General features: G+C 33.2%; 1 protein-coding gene across 2 annotated transcripts in view; it reads right to left on the bottom strand.

The window, feature by feature from the left end:
- Window positions 1-26,002, bottom strand: part of EDIL3 (EGF-like repeats and discoidin I-like domains 3) — a 374,934-nt gene that overhangs the window by 150,162 nt on the left and 198,770 nt on the right. For both annotated transcript variants that reach the window (XM_004678155.2, XM_012721843.1), the window contains one exon: window positions 7,790-7,903. In XM_004678155.2, the coding sequence (XP_004678212.1) occupies window positions 7,790-7,903 (114 nt within the window). The remainder of the gene's footprint in view (window positions 1-7,789; window positions 7,904-26,002) is intronic.

Below are 26,002 nucleotides of genomic sequence, written 5' to 3'. Positions count from 1 at the left end.
CTCTTCTTTTCACTCAGAGCACTAGTCATAGCTTATAATTAGCACCAGGTAATTCTTGTATTCTCTGCCACTAGTCTTTGTGCTCCATAAGAGGAAAAACGGAATATATTTTAATTATGACTGTTGTCCCAGCTCCAGAGGGTGGCTACAATTTGATGCAATTCACGAGTGGATTACTTCATTCACATGTGATTCTAAAACCTTGTATGTAGTATGTTAATAAAAACTCATTAAATTCTTTTGGCTAGTTTATTTGATCATATAATTGAATACATTTACTATGTATATAATATAATTTTTTAATTAAATTTATATGCATATTAATTCCCATTTCAATTACTTATAAGTATTTCATGTTAAAATGTCTTTATTTTATATTGTTACATTTTGCATTTGAATCTATGAGTATTTACCTACTCATACTTAAATATAGTGGAGAAAGAATTTAGTGTTTATAGCATAAAACTATAATCTTTGACCATGGATATTGGGTAAGAAAACAGTGGGGTTATTCACTATACTGTTAGTATTTATTCACCATTTGCTAAGCTATTTAATCAAATAATAATACTAGTATTTAGTAATTACAAACAAATAAAATATTTGTGATTTAGAATAGTGTGTAGTGTGACAATATCATATTTTTTCAATACCAAAATAATAATAATAATATCTCTTGCATTGGCTTTGGTCTGATTAATAATATTTAAATTATTAAATTATTAAAATTTTGTTGACAGTGGAGATTTTCCTAAATTTATATACTTTTTAAAACATAGTATGCAACGCATGAGACTTGAGTTCTACATAAGTTGTTCTCAAGTACACTGAGTTTGTTACTAACGTAGGTGGGTTATTTGAATATATAGTAACATTTAAAATTGAACAAATTTATAATAAAAGATACACTGACTTTTTTTTTAAGTAATTCAAAAATTCTCGTCTCTATTTATTGTAGCAATTACTTGCTTATTCATAACATTTATTGACCCAGGCATTTCACTACATACTTCAGGTTAATAAAATTAATATGCTATTCATTTTAATTTGTCTGTCAATATGGCAAATGATATTCTTAATGCCATTTACAAAATGAGGGACCTGAGCTTGAAAGGGTGACTAATTTGATCAGACATACAGCTACAAAGAAAAAAGAGTGTAAGTCTCAGTTCTATTTGAATGCAAAAGTTGCCCTCTTTCCTCTCTGCTGTCACTCACCAAGGCTGCTCCTCTATGTTAAGTGACCTTACAGTGTGTTCTATGATACACAGTGTTGCTGTCACCCTGCAAGGTGCAGGCTCAACCATGCTGAGGTTATAGGTGCTGCTGCAATGCTTGATATGAAGTGAGGCTCTGTGGTTCAGTAGCCATGTGAACCTAAGCAAATGATTCAATCACTTAGTAACCCAGTTATTTCCTTAAAACAGAATCTACTACAACATGTGTCCAGAGAATTAAATTAATGTAGCAGGTACTTAGAATTAGTGTTTGACACATGGTAAGTTAAAAATGGTAAGTATTAAAATCAATACTGTTCCATGACAATTAGTTGGTGGCAATGTTTTTAAAATGTAAGATACAATTAAAAGAGGGCATGTTGTTATTTTTAAATTTGTCTTTACAAAAGCAATGATTAAGTGTTGAATATATAAAAATGCACACTACATCATTTACTTATCTGTAAGATATTTAGCAGCATTCAAACTATAAACCTGCACTCACATAAAAGTATTCCGTATCAAACACTTATCTCAAAAGAAAGAACACATATATTGATATATTCTTGTATTTGCAAATGTTCTTTTGTAATGAAGACTTAGCAACAGCTGTTTAAGAAGTTGACAAAATATTTATTTAGTTTTAAAATACATTCACTTGTATCATATTCTTTTTTCCTTATAATCTTGTAGTATTCTTAAAGGGCCATAGAATTATCTAGACTGTTTTATTTAATTTTTAAAAATCTGGATACTACTGACATTTATTTAGAAATATTAGTTTATCCTCAGTTGAGGATTTTGCTTTTCATTTTTCATAAAATCCACTGAAATCATGCATGCCCTAATACACTTGGCATAATAGTTTAGGGATTTGTATTATAAGAGTTCCCTTGGTAACTACCTTAATTTCCAGAAATAGTGTCTGCAATGGAAATGAATTTGAGTGCCATTCCTGAAATTTAATCATGTCACATTTAAACACCCAGGAGGGAAATGTATATGGCTATTGTGGGCCACATAGCCCAGTAAGTGAAAGCAGTCCCAGTTATCTTTGATTCGTTAACTGAAGAGCTATCAATTTCCACTTACTTTAGTTTAAACATCATGTTCTGTTAAATGTACATGGCAAAGTGTATCTGTTCCTATGAGAATAGGTTTCTCATTCCAGTTCATCATCATTTTCCTTTTAAGCTGTTTATAAAATGGTTCAACACTTGAGCTTATATTATTTAAAAGCATCAAGGGGATACAAATTAGGAATTTAATGAGAAGACTTGCTGTAATATTTAGCAAATACTATAGGAACATATGAATGATTTTCACTTATTAATCAAAAGCAATTTAAATTAAAATGCAAAAGATCAGATAATCAAACACTCTGTAATGAATAATGGAAAATAAAACTAAAATTGAACAAAGGCCTGCCAAAGTAAATGGTAAGTTTTATGTTCCACATCTGGAAGTCTGAACTGAAATTACTTAAATTAGCACCATTATGCCTTAAGTTTTAAAATATAATAGGTAATTACTGAAAAATTATAAGCCGGTTTCTTTATTTGTTAAGACATAACATTTGTTGTCTATATTTGAAATAATTACACTTTTACTGAAATGTGCCATAGGTGATTGACTTAAATAATAATTACTCCCATATAACTGGATATCATATCAAAATAGATAAGATTTGACATACCCTTATTTCTTCTAAAATAAAGGTGCTAACAAGCTACATTGATGAAACTCATGGATTATAATAAAGATTTCACACAGATTTTTAAATAATATTTATCAAAGTAGTATCTCAACATAAACATCTTAAATCATTTAATTAAAATAATTTAACTAACAATGGGTGTACCTATTTAGGTTTCAAAATGTACTATATCGTTAATATTCAAACTATTTCATTTCATTATACTAGGAGATGGTAACTTAGTAAACTGCTCAAAATTGAAGAAATGTTAAACAAGGGAAAGACAGAAAAAGCCTAGTATCTGAAAGGAGCAAACCCTTTTGTTAACTGACAGATACCAACATCAGTCTGTTTACACCAAGATAAAGTTAATTTCTAAAATTCTTGATTTTATATTTTCGGATTTATTAGTGGTGGTTGATTTGACACAGTGAGAAATAGGAAAGTGATATTAAAAAAAAAACAAAAAAACTTTCAACAACTTCACAGGCATAAGTGGTCTGAAAAAGATAAATAGGATTCTCATTTATCTCTCTTACTTCAAACCATTTGCATACCTCATTTGAAACAGTTATACAAGTTTTTATCAAGTCAAAGGAAAGAAAATCAGCTTGCACTATCACTTGCACTATCAACTCATATGGGGTAACATTTCATTATACTGGACAAAAAGCCAGAATATAATTTATAAATAAAGAAATCAAAATTGCTTGAGAGTAGCTGAAGGCAGTGAGAAAAATCAATGTCATCCCCAAAATTAAGCGTCTTCAAAATGCTAGGTTTCTTCATTCTGCAAATATTTACTGAGAACATGTTAGCTAGCCTTGCTCTAGTAATTGTGATTACAACCATAAAATCTTTCTCAGAGAATATATACTTCATTGGAGGAAAATTCAGTAAGTAATAGGTACATTAACAATTAATGCTAAGAGAAAATTTTAACAAAGGGTGTGAGGATGTGCTGAGGCCTGGGAAAGCCCATTGAGAAGTCTTTTATGCAACTCCTCAAAAGAAGTAGGAGAGGATGGCCTAACAGAGAATCCTACAGGGAAATGGGAAATAGGAAAGGAAAGGCTCTGTTGCAAGAATGTGATTAGTATGTATTAAGAGGCCAGTATGGTCTTAGCAGTATATTGAGAGAGAAAGAGAGAGAAAGAGAGAGAAAGGAGAGAGAGAGAGATTGCTACTTTTATACAGATATTTTATTTTTTAGTCATTTTTATTATTTTATAATACCTAATATTTATCCTTTAGGAGAATATAGAATATTATGAATATTTTCATTTAAAATTTACCAAGCCTAGTTGCCAAAGACAGATGAGAGGGTTAAGAATTGGTATGTATACAGCATGGAATACTACTCAGCCATACAAAAAACCTAATCTTGCCATTTGCAGCAGTAAAATAGAAGCAGATGGGATTACGCTAAATAAAATAAATCAGAAGGAAAAATGCTAATATTGGATTGTTTTATGTGTATGTATAGAGAAATAAAACTAAGGAACAGATTAACCAAACCAAAACAAACCCTAAAATTTGACTGTAGAGTTGAGATAACCAGAGGGAGAAGGTGGGGAGCAAACAGGCATGAGGGCTTAATGGACAATAGCGCAGAACTGTGAGTACCTGGCTGGTGGTTAAAGCGTGATAGCATGTGTCTGCTAAGGTGTGAACCTATACCTCTGAGTCACAGATGGTGTTGTCTACCAATGTCACCTCAATAAAAAATAATAGAATTTACAAATTCCAAAAACAAAACATACCAGAACTTCAACCATCAGTAGAAATAAAAACAAACAAACGAACAACAACAACAAAAAAAAAACAAGTGGGAATAATGAAGCAAGTATGAAGACAAAAGCCGAAAATGAGACTGAAGACAGCACACATTTGAACACAAGGATAACAAGACTTTCCATGTGGGTGTTTTCTGATTCACCAACAGTTAGTCTCTATTATTCTCCCTCCCATCTCCCTCCTGAAATATCTGCACAAACAAATAATTTCTCTGCCATAACTACAAGGGTAACCCAACCCAAAGGTACCTCTGTGGGACATCATACAAAGCCCAGAGAAACATTTATCAATCACACTTCTGAGTGGAAGATAGAACACTGGTTCTAATGGAATGTCAAAATCTTAAACTCAATTGGTTTAGAGCTGACACCACCTACAATCTGCAGGTGCTTCTATGTGCCTCTTTGGGGAGGAATGACCCCAGGCCTCATTGTGTAGAACTAAATCATTTTTGTGGCAGAATACATTTTCTTACTCTGGAATCTCTAAAAGTACTAAGAAACCATGAAATAAGTAAAACCTATTCCTAGAAACCTAGACACCATGGAGAATAGTATGCTTAATTTATCACAAACTCTTACATAGTAATACAATAAAATCAAGTCCCCAAAAGGAACATACTTCAGTGAGTACCTTATGTGACTCTCATCTCTTTGCCAGAGCAAAGAATGAACAGAGGTAATGACAGAATGCTATGGCATATGATAAGGGAAGCAGCTCTCTATCATAGTCGTGTTCAGAAAGAAGTTTGAGTTCAAATGTAAATATATAAATATAAGCGACACAAGCATTTCATTAAACCTGGTATCAAAATTGATTGCAATTCACTGGACATACACTGGTGGCAGTTAATTCAGTTGTTATTTAATTGCCCTTCCATTATCTGTTAGACTCTGTTCTTCTCAAGGCATACTTGTATGTGGTGACCTCAACAAAAGTGTCTGATGGGAGTTTGGACAACATTTAGTTAGTAGTTTCAATTTTGAGCTCCGTTTTCAGGTCTGCTTTCATTTTCAATACACAGGCAACCAGCTGGCTGTCTGGATGCTTTTTGGCCAGTACAGGGAAGCATGAATACTTGTGTGTGTGTGTGCTTCCAAGTTCGTATCTCCTGTCCAGGGTATCTACAACCTCAGACAGTACAACTTCTTAACTTTATTCAGAGAGCTGGGGCTTGAGCCCCTCTGAGTAGCACACATTCCTAGGTGGGGCCCTCATGAGAGCCCCTCTAACATTCTCTTCTAAGTAAGCTGGAGAGCTCTCCTCCTCTTGTTCCCTTGACCAGGAAACCCCTGGGCCTGGAGTGGTCTGGATGTCTGGACATGCTCCTATCCAGGTACTGCTTCAAGCCCTATCAAATTTCCAACACAGCTTGGGAGGTCATTTATTCTGGCATTAGATGTCTGTTTGAATAGAGAATGAAAATAAAACAGTCATTCTCATAGGGTCTTTGTTCTTCATCATGTTAATCATGAATTCATGTCCATACACCTGGGGGTACTTTTCAACACAATTTCTCACGCTGTTTAGGCAGTTGTGTTCAAGTGCCATGAACCAAAGGAAAGAATGTAAGTGCTATGCCTAGGTGGGTCGAGGACCAGTTGAATCTGAGTGGAAGTTAACTTAGTCAGTTAAATGTTTTATAGGAAAGTTTCCAGGTCAGGTGACTGCATGCCTACTGGTCTATTTGGTTGTCTGATTAACCTGCTTATTCAAACTGGCTTTTTCTTTCCAGCCATCTATGCCTGCATGGTCTTTCATCAAATTACATTCAGTATCTTTCTCAAAAGAAGAAATTTAATTTCACAAAATATTTTCACCAATCCAGGTATTTTTTGATATTCTGAATATCATTATTAAATGGAATTCTTCAAGCAAGGGTAATATGCATTTTGCTTATATCTATCTATCTATCTATCTAGCTAGCTAGCTAGCTAGCTAGCTAGCTACCATCTATCTATCTATCTATACACACACACACACACCCGGATAAATTCTTCAACAATTTTCCTTTTGTAAATTACTATTTTGGAGGAGGAGGAACAAGAGGGAAAGGGAGAAGTAAAGTTGTTTTCTAAGGAAACAAGTGTGTGTGTAATTGTGTGCATGTGTATATACAAGAGTAAGAGGAGGTAGTGTGTTTCTGCTTGTGCTTTGCAGCTCTTTACAGAGATATAATAAAGAGATCTTAATTTAGAGAAAAAACACACTGATCTGTGAATCATAAGAAATGAGTCAAGATCTCTTCTAGTCTGACGTCATTTAATAATTGGAGAGCTTGGGAAAAACACATAGCTAATGTGTTTCAGTTTCTGCATCTGGATTGTCAACTTCATCTAACTTTCTGTATTTGCATATTGTTATGCTGCTCAAATATTTTAACATACATCAAAAGCTATTACAGTATGATGTTTATTAAGTGCCCAACAAAATAAAGCTCTACAGTTATTAACATAAGAGGTCCCTTTCCATTAACTGTAATCCTCTCATATAACCTTCTCAGAGTTTGTTTTGGGGAAATACAAACACATCTTTTGCACATCTTTGAAAAACGTGAGGAAATTACTATCCTATCATTTGATCCATCATCTCAAGACCCTATAGAGATTTAAGTTTACAAAAAGGGAAATAGTGTGTAAACTTCTCATAAATGGGTAAGCTTGTTCAATGTGAATCTTTCTGTCTCTCTTCTAATTGTGACAAAGGTAATCTAGTTAGAATGTCCTGTATTTACTGTCTGAACCAGAATAAGCACTCTGGTGGTAGATTTTTGTGAAACACATATACCCAAAGCCAAAATGGGATTCATGGGAGAGATACATTTGTGTCCCTGAGGAACTATTTTTGCCCTCCTTTTGCATAGGAAACCTCTGCTATGTACAGCCTATACACAGTGAGAACTGTCCCACAGAATATGTGGACATTAATAACATAACAGTAACACACATGAAATGTAGCATTGTAGAAAATTACGAACTTATGCAAATTATTGATTTCAACTCATTCTATAACTGCAAATTATGCAAAAAAGTTTATATATGTGTGTGTTGTGTGAATATATATGCATATGAACACTTACTGTATTGACAGTTTCTTCCCATGAATTCGCCTGGGCACTCACAGGAATAGTTGGCAACAAGATCAGTACATATTCCGCCATTTTTGCATGGTTCAGCTTCGCATTCATTTATGTCTGAGGAAAATAGAACAGAGGAGAATGATGATTGTTGAAAAGATGATCAATTAATGGAATGTTTTAGACATGTCAAATAAAATAGGGTCTAAATAATGCTATTATTGTTTATTTGTCTCAACTTGATAATATAAATACTGCTTACAATCAACAACTTACTAATAATCAACTTAAAGAAATTGAGAATGCAAATCAAAGACCAACATAATTCACTTTACAATCCTGAAAATAGATATGAATAGTTTGGGGAAATATTCAGAGTTTCCTTAGAATTAAATCAAACAAATTAACCTTGGTCGAGAGATGAATTGGTATCACTTACAAGACCTAGAATCCTCCCCTGCAGCAAATATTGCCAATTAACACTGTCTCATTTCATCTTAATTCATTAAAATTCTAACTGACGGAGATGTTTTAGTTTCTAAATAGTTCGCTTTTGATGAATGCGATGAGAAGCAAATTAGAGTTAATAGCTAAAGCTCGTTACATGGAAAGTATAATAAATGTAAATGATGATCACTTCCTAATCTCATCCCAGGGTTTCTAAAGTTAGGATGACTAAAGGGACTTACCTTTGAGATGCCATTATTAAAGCTGATGCAAAATCATATGAAATACAAAACATTCAGCAAATTATATTCATTTTCGTGCTAATTTTGGACAACAGAAACAATTCACATGGTTTTGAATAAAAAGAAGAACTAATGACTAGTTCAGTCAAATAACAATTGCTGATACTCACACATCATCTCTCTAAACTCAGCAGCATGCTGGGATCTATGAGCGCTTATAAAATAGTTGGAGGACACACACCACTCCCCATGGCTTTCTCTTCCTGTCATACTTCAGCTGAATTTCTTCTCTGCTATTATTCCCACGACTCCTTTTTTTGATAACCTTTCTTACTGACAAAAGTGGTGTATCTGAGAAAGTCTGTTTCTGTGTTTCACCCTGTCCCTTATCAGACTGTGAGCTCCGCCAAGGCGGCCCACGTTTCCCCACTGCTCTTTGTGCCTCTGCAAATGCTGCACATTATCTAGGAGATTGCAACTACCCAGTAAAGTTTCCCGGTGAAATCTGTATCAAAAAAATAAAATTAGTGGTGCAAACAATGCAAAACAGAAAAAATAAATGACACCTTTTCAGATTTTAATATGTCTTCTAGTACATTACAAGGCATTTCTGAATTCCCGGGTTTTCACAGTGCTTAAAGCAAAAGGATCACTAAATTATCCCTTCGAGAGCTAGACCAAACAAGGACAAAATATTAAAAAAAAAAAAAGACCCTCAATTTTGTCTCATGTATCATTTTCTTCTAAATATTTTCTCTTCCTGGAGGTAGAGTTGGATTTTTACTTATTCTACATCTCCTATATAAGTTTGGGCTAATTTTTCTTATGGAAATGATGGATCACTTGTTCTGAAAAGGTCGTCTTCTTGATTTCTTGTGGTTTTTCACAGATTGAAAATAGACATAACTCATGATAGTGCTCAGGAAGAATTTAAATAATTTGAGTATTTTATCAACTAAATAATAGGACAAACTCAGGACCTGATAATCTCTAATGAGTTGTATACTGTAAAGTAAAACAGACTCCTAAATATTGATACTAAAAATTTCCAGAGAGGAAAGATTGCAAGCATAGAGGGAGAAAGAGAGGAGGGGTAGAGAGAGAGAATGCATCATTTTAATTTTCTTAACTGATGAACTATTTAGTCCTTTATTATCATATAAGAATTTCATAGAGATATACAATATTTTCTTTAAATTATAAAAATGGCACAAAAGTAACTTTTTTATTTCATAGGTCAATGTAAGAAAATGGTAATGTTTGGTGACACTGGCATATGACTAACTTAATTTTTTTCTTTTTGTGCATCATATCTACAACCATTTGTTTTAGAGATAACATGTAAATGAGCTACAAGATATTGAACTATGTCGTAGAGACTGCATGGCCTTATTATGTAAAGTTAGACATATTTTTCATATGTGAATAGGGAAGATGTACTGATGTTTGAACAAGATCAGATGAGGAAAGTATAATTTAATCTTAGCCTAAAATGGATTAAAATGGATGGGGTAGAGATTGTGGTATATTTCCAAGGGTAAATCACAACTTCGGAGCAGAATCTTCATGGCGTGATGGATTGTTCAGATACATGAATGACCTACTTTGTCTGGAGCAAGTGAGAAGGGGAAAGAGACCCATGTTTGTCTAGGGACAAACCCTTAATACCAGCAGAGGGAACTGTTCTTTAACTTTTGCCACTGAAGACCCGGAGCTAGGTGAGAAGGTGTCTTCTGTAACGTTGTACATTGAAAGACATAGTGAAGCCTTATGTGGAATGGATTTAAGAAATGTATGAAGGGAGGTTGGATAGAGATCCACACATGTATTGATGCTAATATATGACATACATTTAAGTTTTCAGGGAAGAGGCTATAAGCATTTCCTACTTCTAAAACAATTAGATTTTCATTTAAGACTGTAATATTAATAAATGGACATTTTTATAGTCAATATTTTAGAATGATCAAGATATATATGTGTATGTACACACATATTTTTCTTTGTTTACTTATTTCTTCTTTCTTATATAATAAATAGTCCTTAAAACATGTAAATCTGAATTTAAGTAAGGCAAATCAAGCTTTGAAACTATGAAACTACTAGCTGATTGCACATCAGTCCAGATGTGCAATTATCAACAAAGGAAGTTATAATTAAGGAAAGCTGATTGAAAACAACAACAAAACAATTACATATTTTCCCAGAAGTTAACATGAGGTAAACTGAATTGGGAATTGTGTTTGCTGAAGTGAAAGTGCTTTATAGTCATATCCAATTTGTGAAAGATAATAACTTACTATTTGTGCATTTTCCAAATTTACATAAATAATACCCCAAATATAACTTCACAGAAGTACAATGCTATAATATGTGAGTTATCTTTTAACATAGTAGCGAAATAAATAAATTAGTGCTGCATATGTACATATCTAGCAACAAGTAGGCTTAGAGAACAGATGCAAATTACACAGAAGTGTTTATAAAGTAGTGTAATCCAAGAGATCATTTAGTAGTATGGCTATTTGCACTATGATTAACATTGACAGCAATTTAAATGAAAACAGACCTCAATTTATAAAATCATGTTAAAGACTAGATGTAAATGTTCATGAAATATAATGTAATAAACTGAAAATTTAGACATCATAAATCACATACATTTCTTTGTCATGGATCAAGCCATTATCATTTCCAGAAAAAAATCTACATCTATTCAAATATACTGGAAAAGACAAGATTACTTTTAGAATAGAAAAAGTTGACATAGCTGGTCCCATATAGGAAATGAATTTGCTGTTTGGTTATATTTCAAGTTAATTTCTAATAATAAAAGTCACCACATCTTTTGAGGTCTTTGATACTATTATCCCTGTTTGAGAAATGCTTTCTTAAAAGCCTGATTGAAATGGGATTTTATAGTCAAGGCACCAGCTGAGAACTTGGTCTTCACTCTCAACACATAAAATCTTGTTGACTGCTGTCCAATCTTACAGAGGCACAGTGACAAGAACCAAACATAGATTTCAGATGTATATTCAAGGTGCATTTATTTTTTTTCTGGTAAAGGAAGGAAGGAGAGGTAGACATTAGAGAGTAAATAGTTGGTCGAAACAGCATGGATTTCTTTGACTCAATAAAGTAATTCACCAGGATTTCCAGGACCTCTGCTCTATTTTAACTAATTACACATATTCATTCATGTTGTATGCATAACTTAGTCTACTTAGGTTTGCCATTATGTTGCACTTATCTCTTTCTGTACATGTCTGTAGAGAAAGGCTAGCACTTTACTCTCTGGCTTGGGTTTTTACTAACAAAAATAAAATTCAACCCCACACACAGATGAGTAGTTTACTTTCATGATAATTGATGAACACATATTCAATAAGATCATTCTGAGTACTCATCACCTTGCCTGACTGTATCTTGAGAAAGCACAGTTAATCCTAGTCTTTATTTTTTTTCTATATCTTTATCAGATCAGTCATTGTGCAAATTATAGCCCTCATGTACATTAAAGTGACTTTAGAGCAGGTTGTAAAAGTTTTTGAAATCAAAATTATATTTGCTAGTTCTTTGTGACTTCCAAATAATGACTTATCTGGACATAATTTCTTTCCATAGAAGTCATGTTGTTCTTTTTTGGGTATTTATATACAAATATGAAACCTATTGCTCATTATAGACTCCAACAGAGATGTAATCTAATTTCTTAGAACCTCTTCTGGAGAATTTAAAATTATTAACTAACTAGCTAACTTTCAACTAACTCACTGACTAGTATTTAGACTGGCACATATTTGTAAACTGTAGAGTTGGGAAGCAGATATTGCTCTTGGATCTCAGTGTCCCAATTCATCCTTTAGTTTCCCTACATTTCCTTAGGTGGATGTTATTCAACTACATTGACTGTGCCAACTTGGTTTAGAATATTTTCCAACTTTATTGAGATATAGTTGATATGTAAGTTTAAGGTTTAATTTGTTGACTTGAAACATATAAATTTTAAAATGCTCACCACCATAATATTAGCTACCACCTCCGTCTGATCGCAAATCTACTATTCTTTCTTGTACTGAGAATATTTAAGTCATCTCTCTAAGTAATATTCAACTATGTGATACAGTATAATTATCTATAATCACCATATTGTCATTATATCACTAACCTTATTAATCTTATCATTATAATACTGTATGTCAGTGTCTCATTTCTTTACTTCCCCATCCATTAACCACCACTATATTCTCTGTTTCTTTGACTTTCTGCCTGAGCTTTCACATGTCAGTGAGATTAAGGTCCAGTCAAGTTATTAAAAATAGCAAGATTTCCTTATCTCTCATTGCTGAGTAATATTCCATATGTAATATACCTTCTTATCAATTTATTGGTTGATGGATACATGTTGTTTCCATATCATTGTGAATAATACTATGGATAATAGTATACTGTTTGCTCAGATAATTAAACCATTGAAACAGTATTTGATTTAAAATCCCACTTCTGGGAATATATCCAAAGAAATTAAAATCAAGATATTTTAAAGATAATGACTTAAAGTATTCTGAATACTTATCACCATATTGACCAGAGCATTGATTCTTCTTGTGACATAAATCCATCTAACCTCATTGTGGAGATAAAGGCAACTTAATTGAATCATGAATCTACTCCTTTTCAATGCCAAGTATATCCACACATCATGAGCATCAAGAAAGACAACTGATTCAGGAACGGAGAATCCCTGTTTTGATATATTAAAATGATGCCGAGATAAAGCCTTTTCTTGTTTTTGCAGACATAATTTCTCAACTTCCTTATTTCTTCCCTTTGGAGTCTCCTTCTTCCCTCCAATATTACTGCTGCTGTAATTAGTCCATAAACACTTATGTTCAAGATCCTCCTATTTTTGATCCTTAACAACACATCTTTCCTGGGCTCTTCATTAGCTATTAAATATTCTCCAGACCTCCTGTAAATGATTTTCTTTTCAAATTTGACCTTGTAATTTTTCCCTTATGCAAAGCCTCTGGTTTTTCAATTTCACTTTTAAGACTGAATAATTTATAGGGAATTTCTAGGAATTCTGTTGTCTCAGGTAGATAGTGAATTCAATTATGTCACTATCAGACTTATCTAAAGGATTTCCCAACCATTTTTGGGAGCAGCTCAGCACATATTAAAAGCTTGTGCCTTGAACTTTCTTTGATCTTGCCTTCTGTGATATTATTAGGAATTCATTTTAAAGAACTAGAGTAAAATGAACAATCTACAATCAGAATGTCACACCTACACCTTCCATAATTTATTCATAACCTACACTATCCAGAGAAATAGCATTAAATAGCCCACACCCAAATGTAAGTGGTAAAGCCGTATCACTTTCTAACAAAGACTATATTTTCTACCATCCCTATTCTGGCATCCTGACTTTTTTTTTAGATCTCAGTTTATATCCAATAACCTTTGCTATTAGCATTTAGGCAAAGCTCAGTTTTCTACATTCAAATTATTCCAGTAAGGTTTTATTTCTCTTAGTCAGACTTAGTCTCATTTGGTACAATGAGATAGGAACTCTTCCAAAGTTCTTTAAGTCTAAAATTAGGGGCCCTCCCTGGTGGCACAGTGGATTAAAGCACAGCACTAAGAAGCTAGAGCCACTTCAGCATGAGTTTGATTCCTGGCCCCAGAGGTGACCATCATGGCACGGCAGACCTCTCTTGACACACCTACTCAGCTCCCCTCAGCAGTGTACTTCGTCAGTTGGCCTGTTCTGTTCCCCACTCTGTCTCTGGTGAATCCTCTCATTGCCCCTGTACCTCTGGCCTCTATCCCAGTTCTGTATTCATAAATAAATCAATATTTAAAAAAAATCTAAAATCATAGGATATAGAAGGGTTGGAGGAGGGGTAGTGAAGATATTTGAGACCTTGAAGAAATTCATAAATAAAATTACATGGAAAACATACAGTAAAACCAAAAATAACCAAAGTCTCTGGAGAAAAATAGGAACAAAGATACAGTCATCTCAGATGACCTCACCTCAGGGACATGTAGCATAAATCTTTTCCTGGAAGAAAAGATTTTTTGACTGGTAAGAAAGAAATGAGAATATTAGAGACCTGAGGAATCATAAGCTGTCTATATCAGTGAATCATTTTGTTTGTGCCACTTTATTTCTAAAGAAAAAAATGGGGTTAGAACAATCTTTCCTTTAAAAATTGGAACATTTAAAATAGATTCTGATTTAAATAATATTAAATACAATGAAGGACTAATGCTGTTTATACAGACATTGAGGAAATTCAAATGGTAGTCAGGATTTATGAACACCAAGTAGAACGTATGCGTATGAAGACATTGCGTCCATTCATTCATCTACCCATGCGTCCACCCTCCTTTCTGTGCAATTGGGTAAGGATGCAAAAAATTAATATGACATGCTTCCTTACTTTTCTCAAGTCTCCTGAAGTAAAACAGATAGATAAATAAGTGATCATTTACAGTGCAAAGGGAGAAGGATTCTAAAACAGCATGAATATATACTTCCTCAATTGAACTTTAAACATCAACAACAAAATCAGTCTACAGATTAGAGAAGGCTGAACTTTAGAGAAGCTTATGAGACTGGTAAAATGCTTCTTAGCTACCTAGAATTACAAATTATTATAAATAATTTATTCTGTAATTTTTATAAATTTATTCTATCTCATTATTCTTCAGATCTGAGAATGACTTTTCATTTCATATTTCTTTGCTTCAAGTATATATGCCAAGTATTCCTAGGTTTCCTATATACATTGTAGTTCATATATTTTTGAACATTCATAATGCTTTATCCGAAGCTGACCCTGTGCTTGTCAATTTGCATGCCATTTTAGTTCACTTACAACTGTCCCTAGTTTTAGTTATTAATACTGGCAATCAACTATTCTGAATTTTTTCTTTTAATAGGGAGCCATCACAAAATGTAACTGGCTATGAAATTGGATTCAATTTGGTAGCATAGCTGTGAATCATGCAATTGCCTTCACTCGTTTACTCACTCATTCATTACAACTTTGATGAATATTATCAACGAATTAGCTGTAAGATATATAATTGGATACCTTAGTAAGCAGGTCCTGCTCTTAGAGATCTTACCTTTTTTTTTTCTTCTTTTCAAGATGGAAATGATTATAAGAACATATATAGTAAAATATGTGCCATGTACTACTATATAAAAAAGAGCTATGATTATAAACAAGACAGTTGTTTTGCTAAATGAAGAACTAGAAGGTTGCTTAAAGAAGGTAATGTTCAACAGTTCTTAAATCATCAACAGAATTTTTTTTTAGATGTGTTAAAGTGAGAAAGAGTGTGAAAGAACACAGTGTTATCAGAGAGCACTAACACATTTAAATATCTTGATGTGCACAGGATCTGTGTGTGCAGAACGATTAGGGATGATGGTGACTAAGTAGTCTAAGACCAGATGTTTATGTCCTTCTAAACCAAGTCAAACTATTTTAGATGTTGGATTACTAGGGAGAATAGAAAATCCAAGGCGTTTGTAAAGGGCATAGGATAAAATTATTTGCATTTTAGAAAAAAATTCACGTATTATAGAATTAATCACCGATAACATTGGAAGAATAACTCAAAAAAAAATCAAAGGAAATTTCTGTGGAGTCCTTGTCAGACTACGTATGATGGTTATGGCCATATATCTTTAGATATATTTCTTTACTCAGCATGAAGGTAGACTTTGTAGAATTAAGATTGTCAGATTTGGAAAATAAAAATATATAAGATGACCATGAACTACTTGACTCTGCTTATAGAACAAAATATATTTATCTGAAATTCAAATTTACCTGGGTGTCTGTATTTTTTTTTTAATGGCAAGAAAATTAATTAATTTTCTTAAACCTGTGTTAGTTTTTGGATAGTATCTGATTTCTCTCCCTTCAGGTGTGGTCCCTGTAATTTTTTTTTTAAGATTTATTTATTTATGCATACAGAACTGGGGTACAGGCCAGAGGTGCAGGGGTGGTAAGAGGGTTCACCAGAGACAGAGTGGGGAGTAGAACAGGCAGACTGATGAGGTATACTGCTGAGGGGTGCAGGGGGTGTGTCAGGAGAGGTCTGCCATACCATGTGGGTCACCTCTGGGGCGGGGATCAAACTCATGCTTGAAGTGCCTTTAGTTTCTTAATGCTGTGTTTTAACCCACTGTGCCACCAGGGAGGGCCCCTCTGTAGTTTTTTTTTTTTTTTTAACCACCACCCGCACCTGTGAACCACCACTGTAGTTCCTTATGCCTCTCCCCCCCTGCCTTAAGCCCTTTCTTATCCTCTCCTCTGCTCTACTGGAACTGTAAACTAGGACATGACTTCTTTATATTTCTCCCTTTCCTTTTATTGTAATGTTTTCATTTTCAGCATAGGTGATGCTCTCCATTTTGTGTATTTGTATATTCAGCAGACCCCAAGGAAAATGGTGGAATTTCTTATAGTGGGAAAAAACAAAACAAAACAAAAAATTTTTCCTTAGGCATTTGCTCAAACTAAAGTTGGTTGCTTTCTTTCTGCAAAGCAGTTCATACTCTTTAGAGCTCACCTCTATGGAAACTTCAAGTATAGATAAAGAACACTTCAGAATGACAGCTAACTGAGAATAATTAGTACATTCATCCATTTATGTCTCAAACATTGCTCTAAGTACTTAACGCACAACATCACATCTTCTAGGTTAATTAATAGCATAAGTAAGTCATAGATTAGGAAACTGAAAATGTCAACAACTTGCCCAGAGTCCTACAGGTATTAAAATACAGACTAAAACCCAGATAACCCATCTCAAGAACAAGAACCTACACTATTTATCATTATGTTTTATAAAAGGGGACATTCAGACTCTATTTTCATTTGCCTTCAATATAGCATCTGATTTGCTGAGTATATACCTAAGATCTCAAATGTATATAATGTCTTAGAAGTTAAAGGTCCTAAAACCCTTGTTGGAAATATTTTATCATAATTTCCTTGTTGGAAATATTTTATCCTAATCTTAAATAATCTGCATTTCATGGACAAAATTAGAATTTACTGCTCTCATTTTATTCCTGAATCTACTACTGCTTTTCTACTTAGAAGTAGATTTATTTGACTCTTAAATTATTTGATTCATAGCTTTTGATTATACATTCAGGTAAAATAAATAATTTGGTTTTTATTTTTTCTCTTTATAAGACTTACGTGTTTTATAAATGCAGAACTGAAATTTTCATTTTCAATTATCATAACCCACATTATTTCAAAATCTTTATTTGAAAGCATACACAGAGAAAAATACACAAAACAATAAGGTAAAATGAATTATGAAGAGAACAATATAATAATAACCAGGATCTTTAGATAATCCTAGCATTCACACACAGGAATTGATCTCCTGATTACTATAACAATCAGTCTTACTCCTTGTATGGTTTATAGCTTTACTACTTAAGCATTATTTCCTAAAATAATATTTTTTGTTCTTGCCTATACTATATCTGCCTAGAACAACAAAAAAGTCACTCAGTGTGTACTCACTTGTGACTTCACTCACACTGTCACTGTAGGTGGTAGCAGTATGCTAATTTTCACTGTTTTATCGAATTTCACTTAAAATGGAACACCTGCATTTTCTGACTTTGTAAGTGGCATTTATACTGCTGCTACAAAGACAAACATTAGTGAGTGTGTTTGTCCATGTCTCTGATGCCTAAGTATATTTAACTTTTCATTATTTACCTAGAAGATAATTGGCTGACTCATTTAAATAGTTTAGAAGATAAAGTCAAACTGATATTCAAAGTAGTCACACAAATTTGCACTCTTCAAGCAATTTCACCTGTAATTTTTGAAGATAAAGACCATAAGAAATGTGGCTGTAATCACTTATTTTACTTCATATGTAAGTTATAAGTAGATAGTAGTTAATAACAATGTGTTGTTTTTAAGTTACAGTTTTACCAAAAGAAACTTCAAGAAAATAATTAAAGCATTCTATTCTCCAGGTTATTGCTTTAGGGACAATGACTTTCTTTAAAAAGAAATAGAGAATAAATTTAACTAAAAATGATGAACCACTGAAAGAATTAAACAATGCCATATTTAAGTAGCAGGAACTGACACATAGCTACATTTCATATATACAAAAAATAATTTCACTTAACTCCAGAATTAATTTCTTAAAAATAACTATAAATCAACTTTCACTTAGGTGCATGCAGACTCAGATAACGAAATTAATAGCTTCTGCACTTACGTTTCAATATCTTTGAAATTATATATTACAGAAATAACTGAAAATGCTTAATTCTATTACATTTTTTGAAAGCTACTATAAGGATTAAACAAATGATTTTATGGAAAAAGTATATTATAAACCTTAAGGTCTGTAATAAGAATTATCCATACTATAAGAATATGAGTTAATTCATATTCATAGTGTTTTGTAAAATGTTTCTTGGTTATATTGCTGGATAAAAATATAGGCAAATTTTTAATGAAGCTTTCTGTATACAGATACTTCTACTTTGGGGGTTATCATTAGAGTAAACAAAATAAGTAGGCATTTCATAAACAATCTACAGAAGAGCCTTGGAGAGGCATGAAAACTGATATCCTCATAATTGCAAAGTCCATGAAAATTCTGATCTACTTGGGAATACCAACAAATAGTTGTTAATACATAGTCTTAATACAACAAATAGTCTTAATACATTTCCTTCTAAAATGGTGACTTTTTTGAAACTGTAATATCAGTTCTGTATATTTTGGCTAATGCTACTGCGCTATAATATATGATAGACATTAAACGATGATTGGTAAACATAGAAAGCACTTCTTTTTCATTTATGGGCATTCCCCCTCCCCAACAAGGTGGAAAACTCGATTTCCTTCATTCCAGAACCTCATCTACATAATTATAGCAAGATTCCTAGATTCCTGGCAGAACTGGAAGCAACAAAACATCTGCCACACTCAAGGCCCTTGTGGAAGAATCTGCTTCAAGCAACCAGCTCACTAATTAGTGCCAAAAATGTGCTGCATACAAGACATCATTTTTTATATTTTCTTCCATATTTATTGTCAAGTATGTCAAGTCTGCATATTTTCCTTATTAAAAGTGATAATGCTAGAATTCAAGATAACTTCTGCTTTTGGCAAGACATTAATAACATGAAATAACCAAAAAAGGAAAATAGACATAGTAATAGATGGTAACCGTTTGCAGGAAACTGAATATAAAGAGAGAAAGTGCGATAATAAACCAGTTGGCTCCCACAGTTGCCCAAATGTTGTCTTACGATGGATTCCAGGTCATAACATAGAGAGGAGGAATTCAGGAACTTGGCAACTCTGAGTTAAAGAAAGAGTCCTGTCTGGAGAGCCCAGAAAACCAGTTTGTGGGGTAAAATGGTTGATAGGCAACTTATAGGAATTTGCAGAGTGTGTCCTAAACATTGGTGTGACCCACTCGAGGTATTTCACAGGGCAGGGGTGAGTGTGGGAAAGTGAGAAAACTGAGAAAGAACCCTGTCAACAGACTCCAGGAACCATACATAGAGCTATGGCAGGCCATGGAGCAGAATGAAATACAATTTCATGGTAATTGGTAGTGGAGTCAAAAGCAACTTGACTCAGTAGGAAATAATTATCCCTCAACTAAGCACTTCCCTCATCCCACCTAACAAGTCACAGAACCAAGACACAGAAATATAAAACAGTTTTCAGATAACTGCTTACGATAACTGATTGCAAGAAGAAATACAACTACAGCAGATCTAGCAGTCATCAAGGTAAAGTTCATCTCTGGAATACAGTCAAAAAATGCAAAATTGCAGAAAACTCATCATTAGAAAAATGAAACAAGGATAAAAAAGACCATTATAACTACATTCCATGTATGGAAAATGTTAAGTACAGACATGGAAAATATGAGACTCAAATTGAGCTTCTAGAGATGAAAACTACAGTGTATGTGATGCAATGTGTTAGAAGAAAATAAAGAAGATCTGGCATTCCAGAAGAAATAATTTGATGAATTTTAAAGACATAATATAAAATAAACAGAAACAAACAAACAGACATGACTGGAGTTTCTGATGAGGAGAGGGATGAGAAATATTTGAACAGATAATAGCAAAAATGTTTCCATATATGTTGAAATTATATGCATAGATCCAGGCAACTCAAGCAATCCCAATTACAAGAAACATGGAGAAAACTACAGAAAGGCATATCACAATTACAAAATACCTAAAAGTAATTCATTAGATTAATGCTGCATTTTTAATAAATGATGCTGGAATAACTGAATATGCAAATTAAAAATTCTTACAACCATATCTGACATTAACTCAAAATGAGTTGCAAAGATTACAGTAGAACTCAAAACTATTAAAAAAAAATCAATCAAAATTATAGGAGAAATCTTTTGAGGTTCAGTTTAAGAGAAGGCTTTTTATATACAGTACAAGCTTAAGGCATTAAATTGAATGAAAAGATAATGTCACATATTGGGATATTTACAAATCAAAGGTCTGATAAAGTATTTGTATATAGAATATAGAACACATTTTAAAAACTCCACAATAAAACGTATTACAATGTTGAATGACATATCTAAACACATCCTGCATGAATGAATATTTATTTCTAAAAATGCCACACAAAAAATATGAAAAGTGTTTGACATCAAAACAAATGGTGGAACAAATTGAGACTGGATAACTGCTACACTGGCTAAAATTAAGACTGACTATATCTACACTGCTGTTCAGAATGTAAAATAATACTATTAGTTAGGAAATAGTTTGACAATTTCTGTAATGCACAGACCCCATGTAATCCAGTCTTTCTATTCTTACTCCCACAAGAGAAATGAAAGGTATGTCCACACAAAGATGTGTGTTAATGTTCACAGCAGTTTAACTTCTAATAGCCCAAGTTGGAAACAATAACTATGTCCAAATAGATACACATATCTGAGTACTACTAAGCAATAAAAAATGAATGAACTATTGATACAAGTCACAACACATAGGTTCTCAAAGAAATCGTGGTAAAGGAAAGAAACCAAATGAAAAGAACACATGCTTACAGATTCTATTTATATAAATTCCTAGATAAATAAAAACAAGTCTATGGAGCACAAAAGCAGATCAGTAACTGGCAGGGATGAAGATAGAGGGATTACAATGGCATCGGAAGAAACTTCTGAGGGTGACAGAAGTGTTCCGTGTCATCCATATATCAAAATGTATCACTCTACACATTTTAATTATGTACATTTTATTATATAGCAGGCATGCTTTAAACTATACCAAGTTTCTTTTTATAATCCACTTGTCAGTTGTAAACATAAACACACACACACAAAAACACACATGCATCACGTACACATACTGAATCACAATAATGAACTCATAAAATTCATTTTTCAAATTCTTATCAGTGAGATTGTTTTGCTTTTTTTTAATGCTTATGTTTCAAAGTGAGAACCATGTTGCCCAAATAAAATGAAGCTGGAACTACTGGAAAGAATAGTTTAATAAAACATGCTAATAGAAGGAGCTATATCCATAAAAATGACAAAAATACTGATTTTTTTCATAACAGTTCATCTCCTGCTTTGCAGGTTATTTTCATCACTCAAAGAAGGCTTTGCAGGAAGTCTTGAATGAAGATAAGTGGGGAAGAAGGGGAACATAACTGTAATATTTTCTATTGTTCATCAGCTTTTAGTTTCAGATTGGATTTATTTCTGATATGACTCACTACAAGAAATCTGAAGATTATTAAATGAAATGGGTTACCCATACCTTTCCTAATAGTTCTTATATCCCAGAAATTTTTATGTAGCAAGTTTATAAAATATATTGATGTCACATTTCTGTACACTCAGGATCTATTTAAGGTATTATCATTCTCACATAGGAAACACAAAGTACGTTTCTTCTAATTCTCTTTGTTCCTATATGAGAAGCATGGCTTTTAAAATATGTATGTGTGTGTGTATATACATATATATATGTATATATACATATATATGTATATATACATATATATATGGTATATACACATGTATATTTAAAAGGGGAATTTTACTATCAGTTTCTTTTAATATGCAATAAAATGGAAATATCAATTCCATTAATTACTTAACATGTTATTTCACATTGTAAAAGTAAGCCTTCAGGGGAACAGTTTCCATCATCTCCAGAAACTGATTAAAATAATTAGCTATTTCTGTAACAAGTACTTTAACAAATGGTTCTATTCTCTCATAAAGAAATGGGTCTTATTTTAACCTGTTGTACGATTGTAAGATTAATGCAGGAAAAATGTTTAGTTCTTTTTAAGAAAGTCCACTGACTTGTGAATTGCGCTAAGTATCAGTACATATTATGTGTAACCCCATTCACTTAATTTGGTTGTTTAACTTTGCCGTTAGTATACTGATTTGAGTATTCATGAGACAACTCCGTTAACTTACTAAGTGTCCTACATTTATATTTTCGGAGGATAAAGAAAGGTTTATGTAATCTCAATCAACTGTGTTTTTAAATTCTCTAGTGTTATCTTCAGAAATTATATTAATACTTTCCAAAAGCAGAATCCATCCACAACTACTACGATCAGTTTAAAATATTCTGGTTAAGTTACTCAGAGGTAGAGCATGATCATGATCTACTGAAAGTTCTTTATAGGTTCTATCACTAAACGATGCTAAATTCATACTAAAGAAATACAGAGGTTATTATAATTGTTATAATTAAATATGACAGACACCTTATCTGTAATGATCCACCACAGATATAACTTTGTGTATGTCAATACTTTAGTGTATGGCTTTTATTTTTTATTTATCATAGAGAGACAATTCATTACAGAAATGAGAAAATAATCTCCCTAAATTCACCTTACTCTCTATACTTCCTTAGTTTGCTAGTTCACCTACTAGTTAACTTGGCAAAGTTAACCCAGAGATTTAAACATACTTTTTGTTCACTACCTGTAGTCATCACACTTCACATCTTTTTCCTTTTTTTCCTGCTAAGACATTTTTATTTATGGTTTAATAACATATTGTGTTCTATCATCACAGCAGATAGTTAGCTTGTGCAGTGATTGTGAAACTCCTCAGCACATAATACACATTTATTTATTTCTCTAGTATCTGAATGAGAACATGGTGACATCTATGGTAGGCTCTGCTTTAAGCAAAAGATCCTACACTGCTTGACTCCTTGCTGAAGTTTAGAACGCAATCTGCTATCTATGTGATCACTGTGAGATCTAGCCCAAGGACAGCAACTATTTTTCATACTTATTTACTTCTGCTCTGGTGACAACAGAGGTTCAAAGGAGCACATGAAACACACAAGACTTCCTAAGGCTCAGATGTGTCTGGCTGTCATTTCTCAGTCAACTGAAAACCAAGTCACACAGGCCAAACCCAAAGTTGAGGAGTGAGAGAAATACATTCCTTCTTTTCTGGAAGAATTCCAAAATCATCTGACAATGGGTGATGATATAGGGAGGGATGGATTGGGGCCATGATGACATTCATTTCTACATTAATTATTTAATGTCTTGTATACAACTGACTGCAGAAAACTAGAAAATAAAGAGCACTTCTAATACCTTCATTATATAAAGATTATTCACTGTAGAACCAATTAGAAACATTCCATTGTGGGCTCCCCAAAATGTACCACTCTTTGGAGCTGGTTCTAGCATTCCAGGTAAATGGATTTCCTTTTCATAAATTCTACCAGTTGTTTAAATCATGTCACATTAAGATGCTTCATATTTACAGAGGGTTTTCTTCTGTGGCATGATCAAATGATCAGTGATCATTAGTTGTCTCCTTTTATGAATGTAAAACTTGATTGACTGATATATTTAACTACTGTGGTTCCTTCATTTATTTTCACCACTAACCTTTTATATATTGGTGACTCCACAAACTCTATATAAGGTTAATATTGGTAGGCTGCAGATAGCAAGGCTCAAGCAATATGGCAAATGCAGATGTTGTTTTTTCAGTGATTCTGTTTCCACCTTAGGATACAACTTCCCCCAAAAGAAACAATTTAAATTTTTAGACAACTGTCTTCCAGTTTTAGTTGAGTTCATGCTTCAGTACAAATCAGGTTTAAAGAGATGAGGAACTTTAGGTAAACATTCCAAAGAGAGTTCCTAACTACACTAATTTCTGCCCACTCATTTCTCTGTACTGGTTGGCACCTTTTGAATCCTACCAATACCTTGGGCTCCTGCATCAGGAGAAAAATAATTCTTATCTCCACTTTAGATTTTTCCGTATCAGGAATATAGCGTCTTGGTCACCTTCTCTATCAATATTATTCTTCTCATATTTTTCCATCTAGAAGTCACAAATCACAAATGTGTTAATGCTACTTTCTCAGTTTTTTTTATACTGTTAAAACTTATTTTAATTTTTTTCATATTCATTATAACTGCAATAAGATGTGATACTAAAGAGGTGTGGGTCTGCTAAACCTAGGCAGCCTATCCATCCTCCATGTATTACCTACAGTTCTGTATTCCTAAAGCAAGGTCAGAACTAGCTGGTCATAGGAGCCCGACCCTACGAGGTAACTTTCACATCAATGAAGAGCATAACTCTGGGAATGGTATGCACTATGAGATATGACCAGGAATGCCCAGGGTGGGGGTGTCGACTGATATATAGTGAGGGACCCCAGAAGCTGATCCGAGAAATGCCTTATTGGTATGATTGAAATCTTGTCTAGGGAGCTAGGGGTTGATCTACATACCAACCTAGCAGCAGATGAGACATACAGTTCCACCCTTCCCCTGCTTTTTCTACTTCTCTCTCTCTCTTTCTGCTTCCTTATATGACTAATGCTGTATGACTGGTTTATCAATAAAAAGGCCAGGATCTTGCGGTGCAGCAGCATCCTGCATTACACAGCCTGCTCCATGACACCCATTTCTTTATCAGTGTGGTGTTGACTGACACAACAAAGGTGTAATAAATCTATATTCAGTTTGCCATTTTGAAAGACATAATTTACATTATATATTCAGATAGAAATATGGACACATCAAAAAAAAAAACAAGAAAGAAATAGTATATCAATTAGGGCATCCTCTAACCAAGAACTATGAGGCTCAGAATCTACTCAAGGTTTTTAATGAAGTCTTGAAACATTTGAAAACCAGCCTCTGACACTTATCCCTTTATTTAAACATTGCTTTTTGAGGAGGGTGTCAGGTATTTCTTAAAATTACTATCCAGCAATCAAAAAAGATAAATTAATGTCATTGCAGAATCATGGAATGAGCTAGTAGGAATGTGCTCAGTGAAATAATACAAAAGGAAAAAGAAAAATATTGGATGATTTCACTTATAGGAGGAATCTATGCGAACCAAATAAGGGATCAGGGGAAAATAAAAATGAAAAACACAACACAACAAATATAAACAAAAATAAACA

The sequence above is a fragment of the Condylura cristata genome, unplaced genomic scaffold (genome assembly GCF_000260355.1).
Source record: "Condylura cristata isolate star-nosed mole 26May11 unplaced genomic scaffold, ConCri1.0 scaffold00007, whole genome shotgun sequence".
Classification (NCBI taxonomy): domain Eukaryota; kingdom Metazoa; phylum Chordata; class Mammalia; order Eulipotyphla; family Talpidae; genus Condylura; species Condylura cristata.
This window is presented reverse-complemented; position numbering and strand designations above follow the sequence as displayed.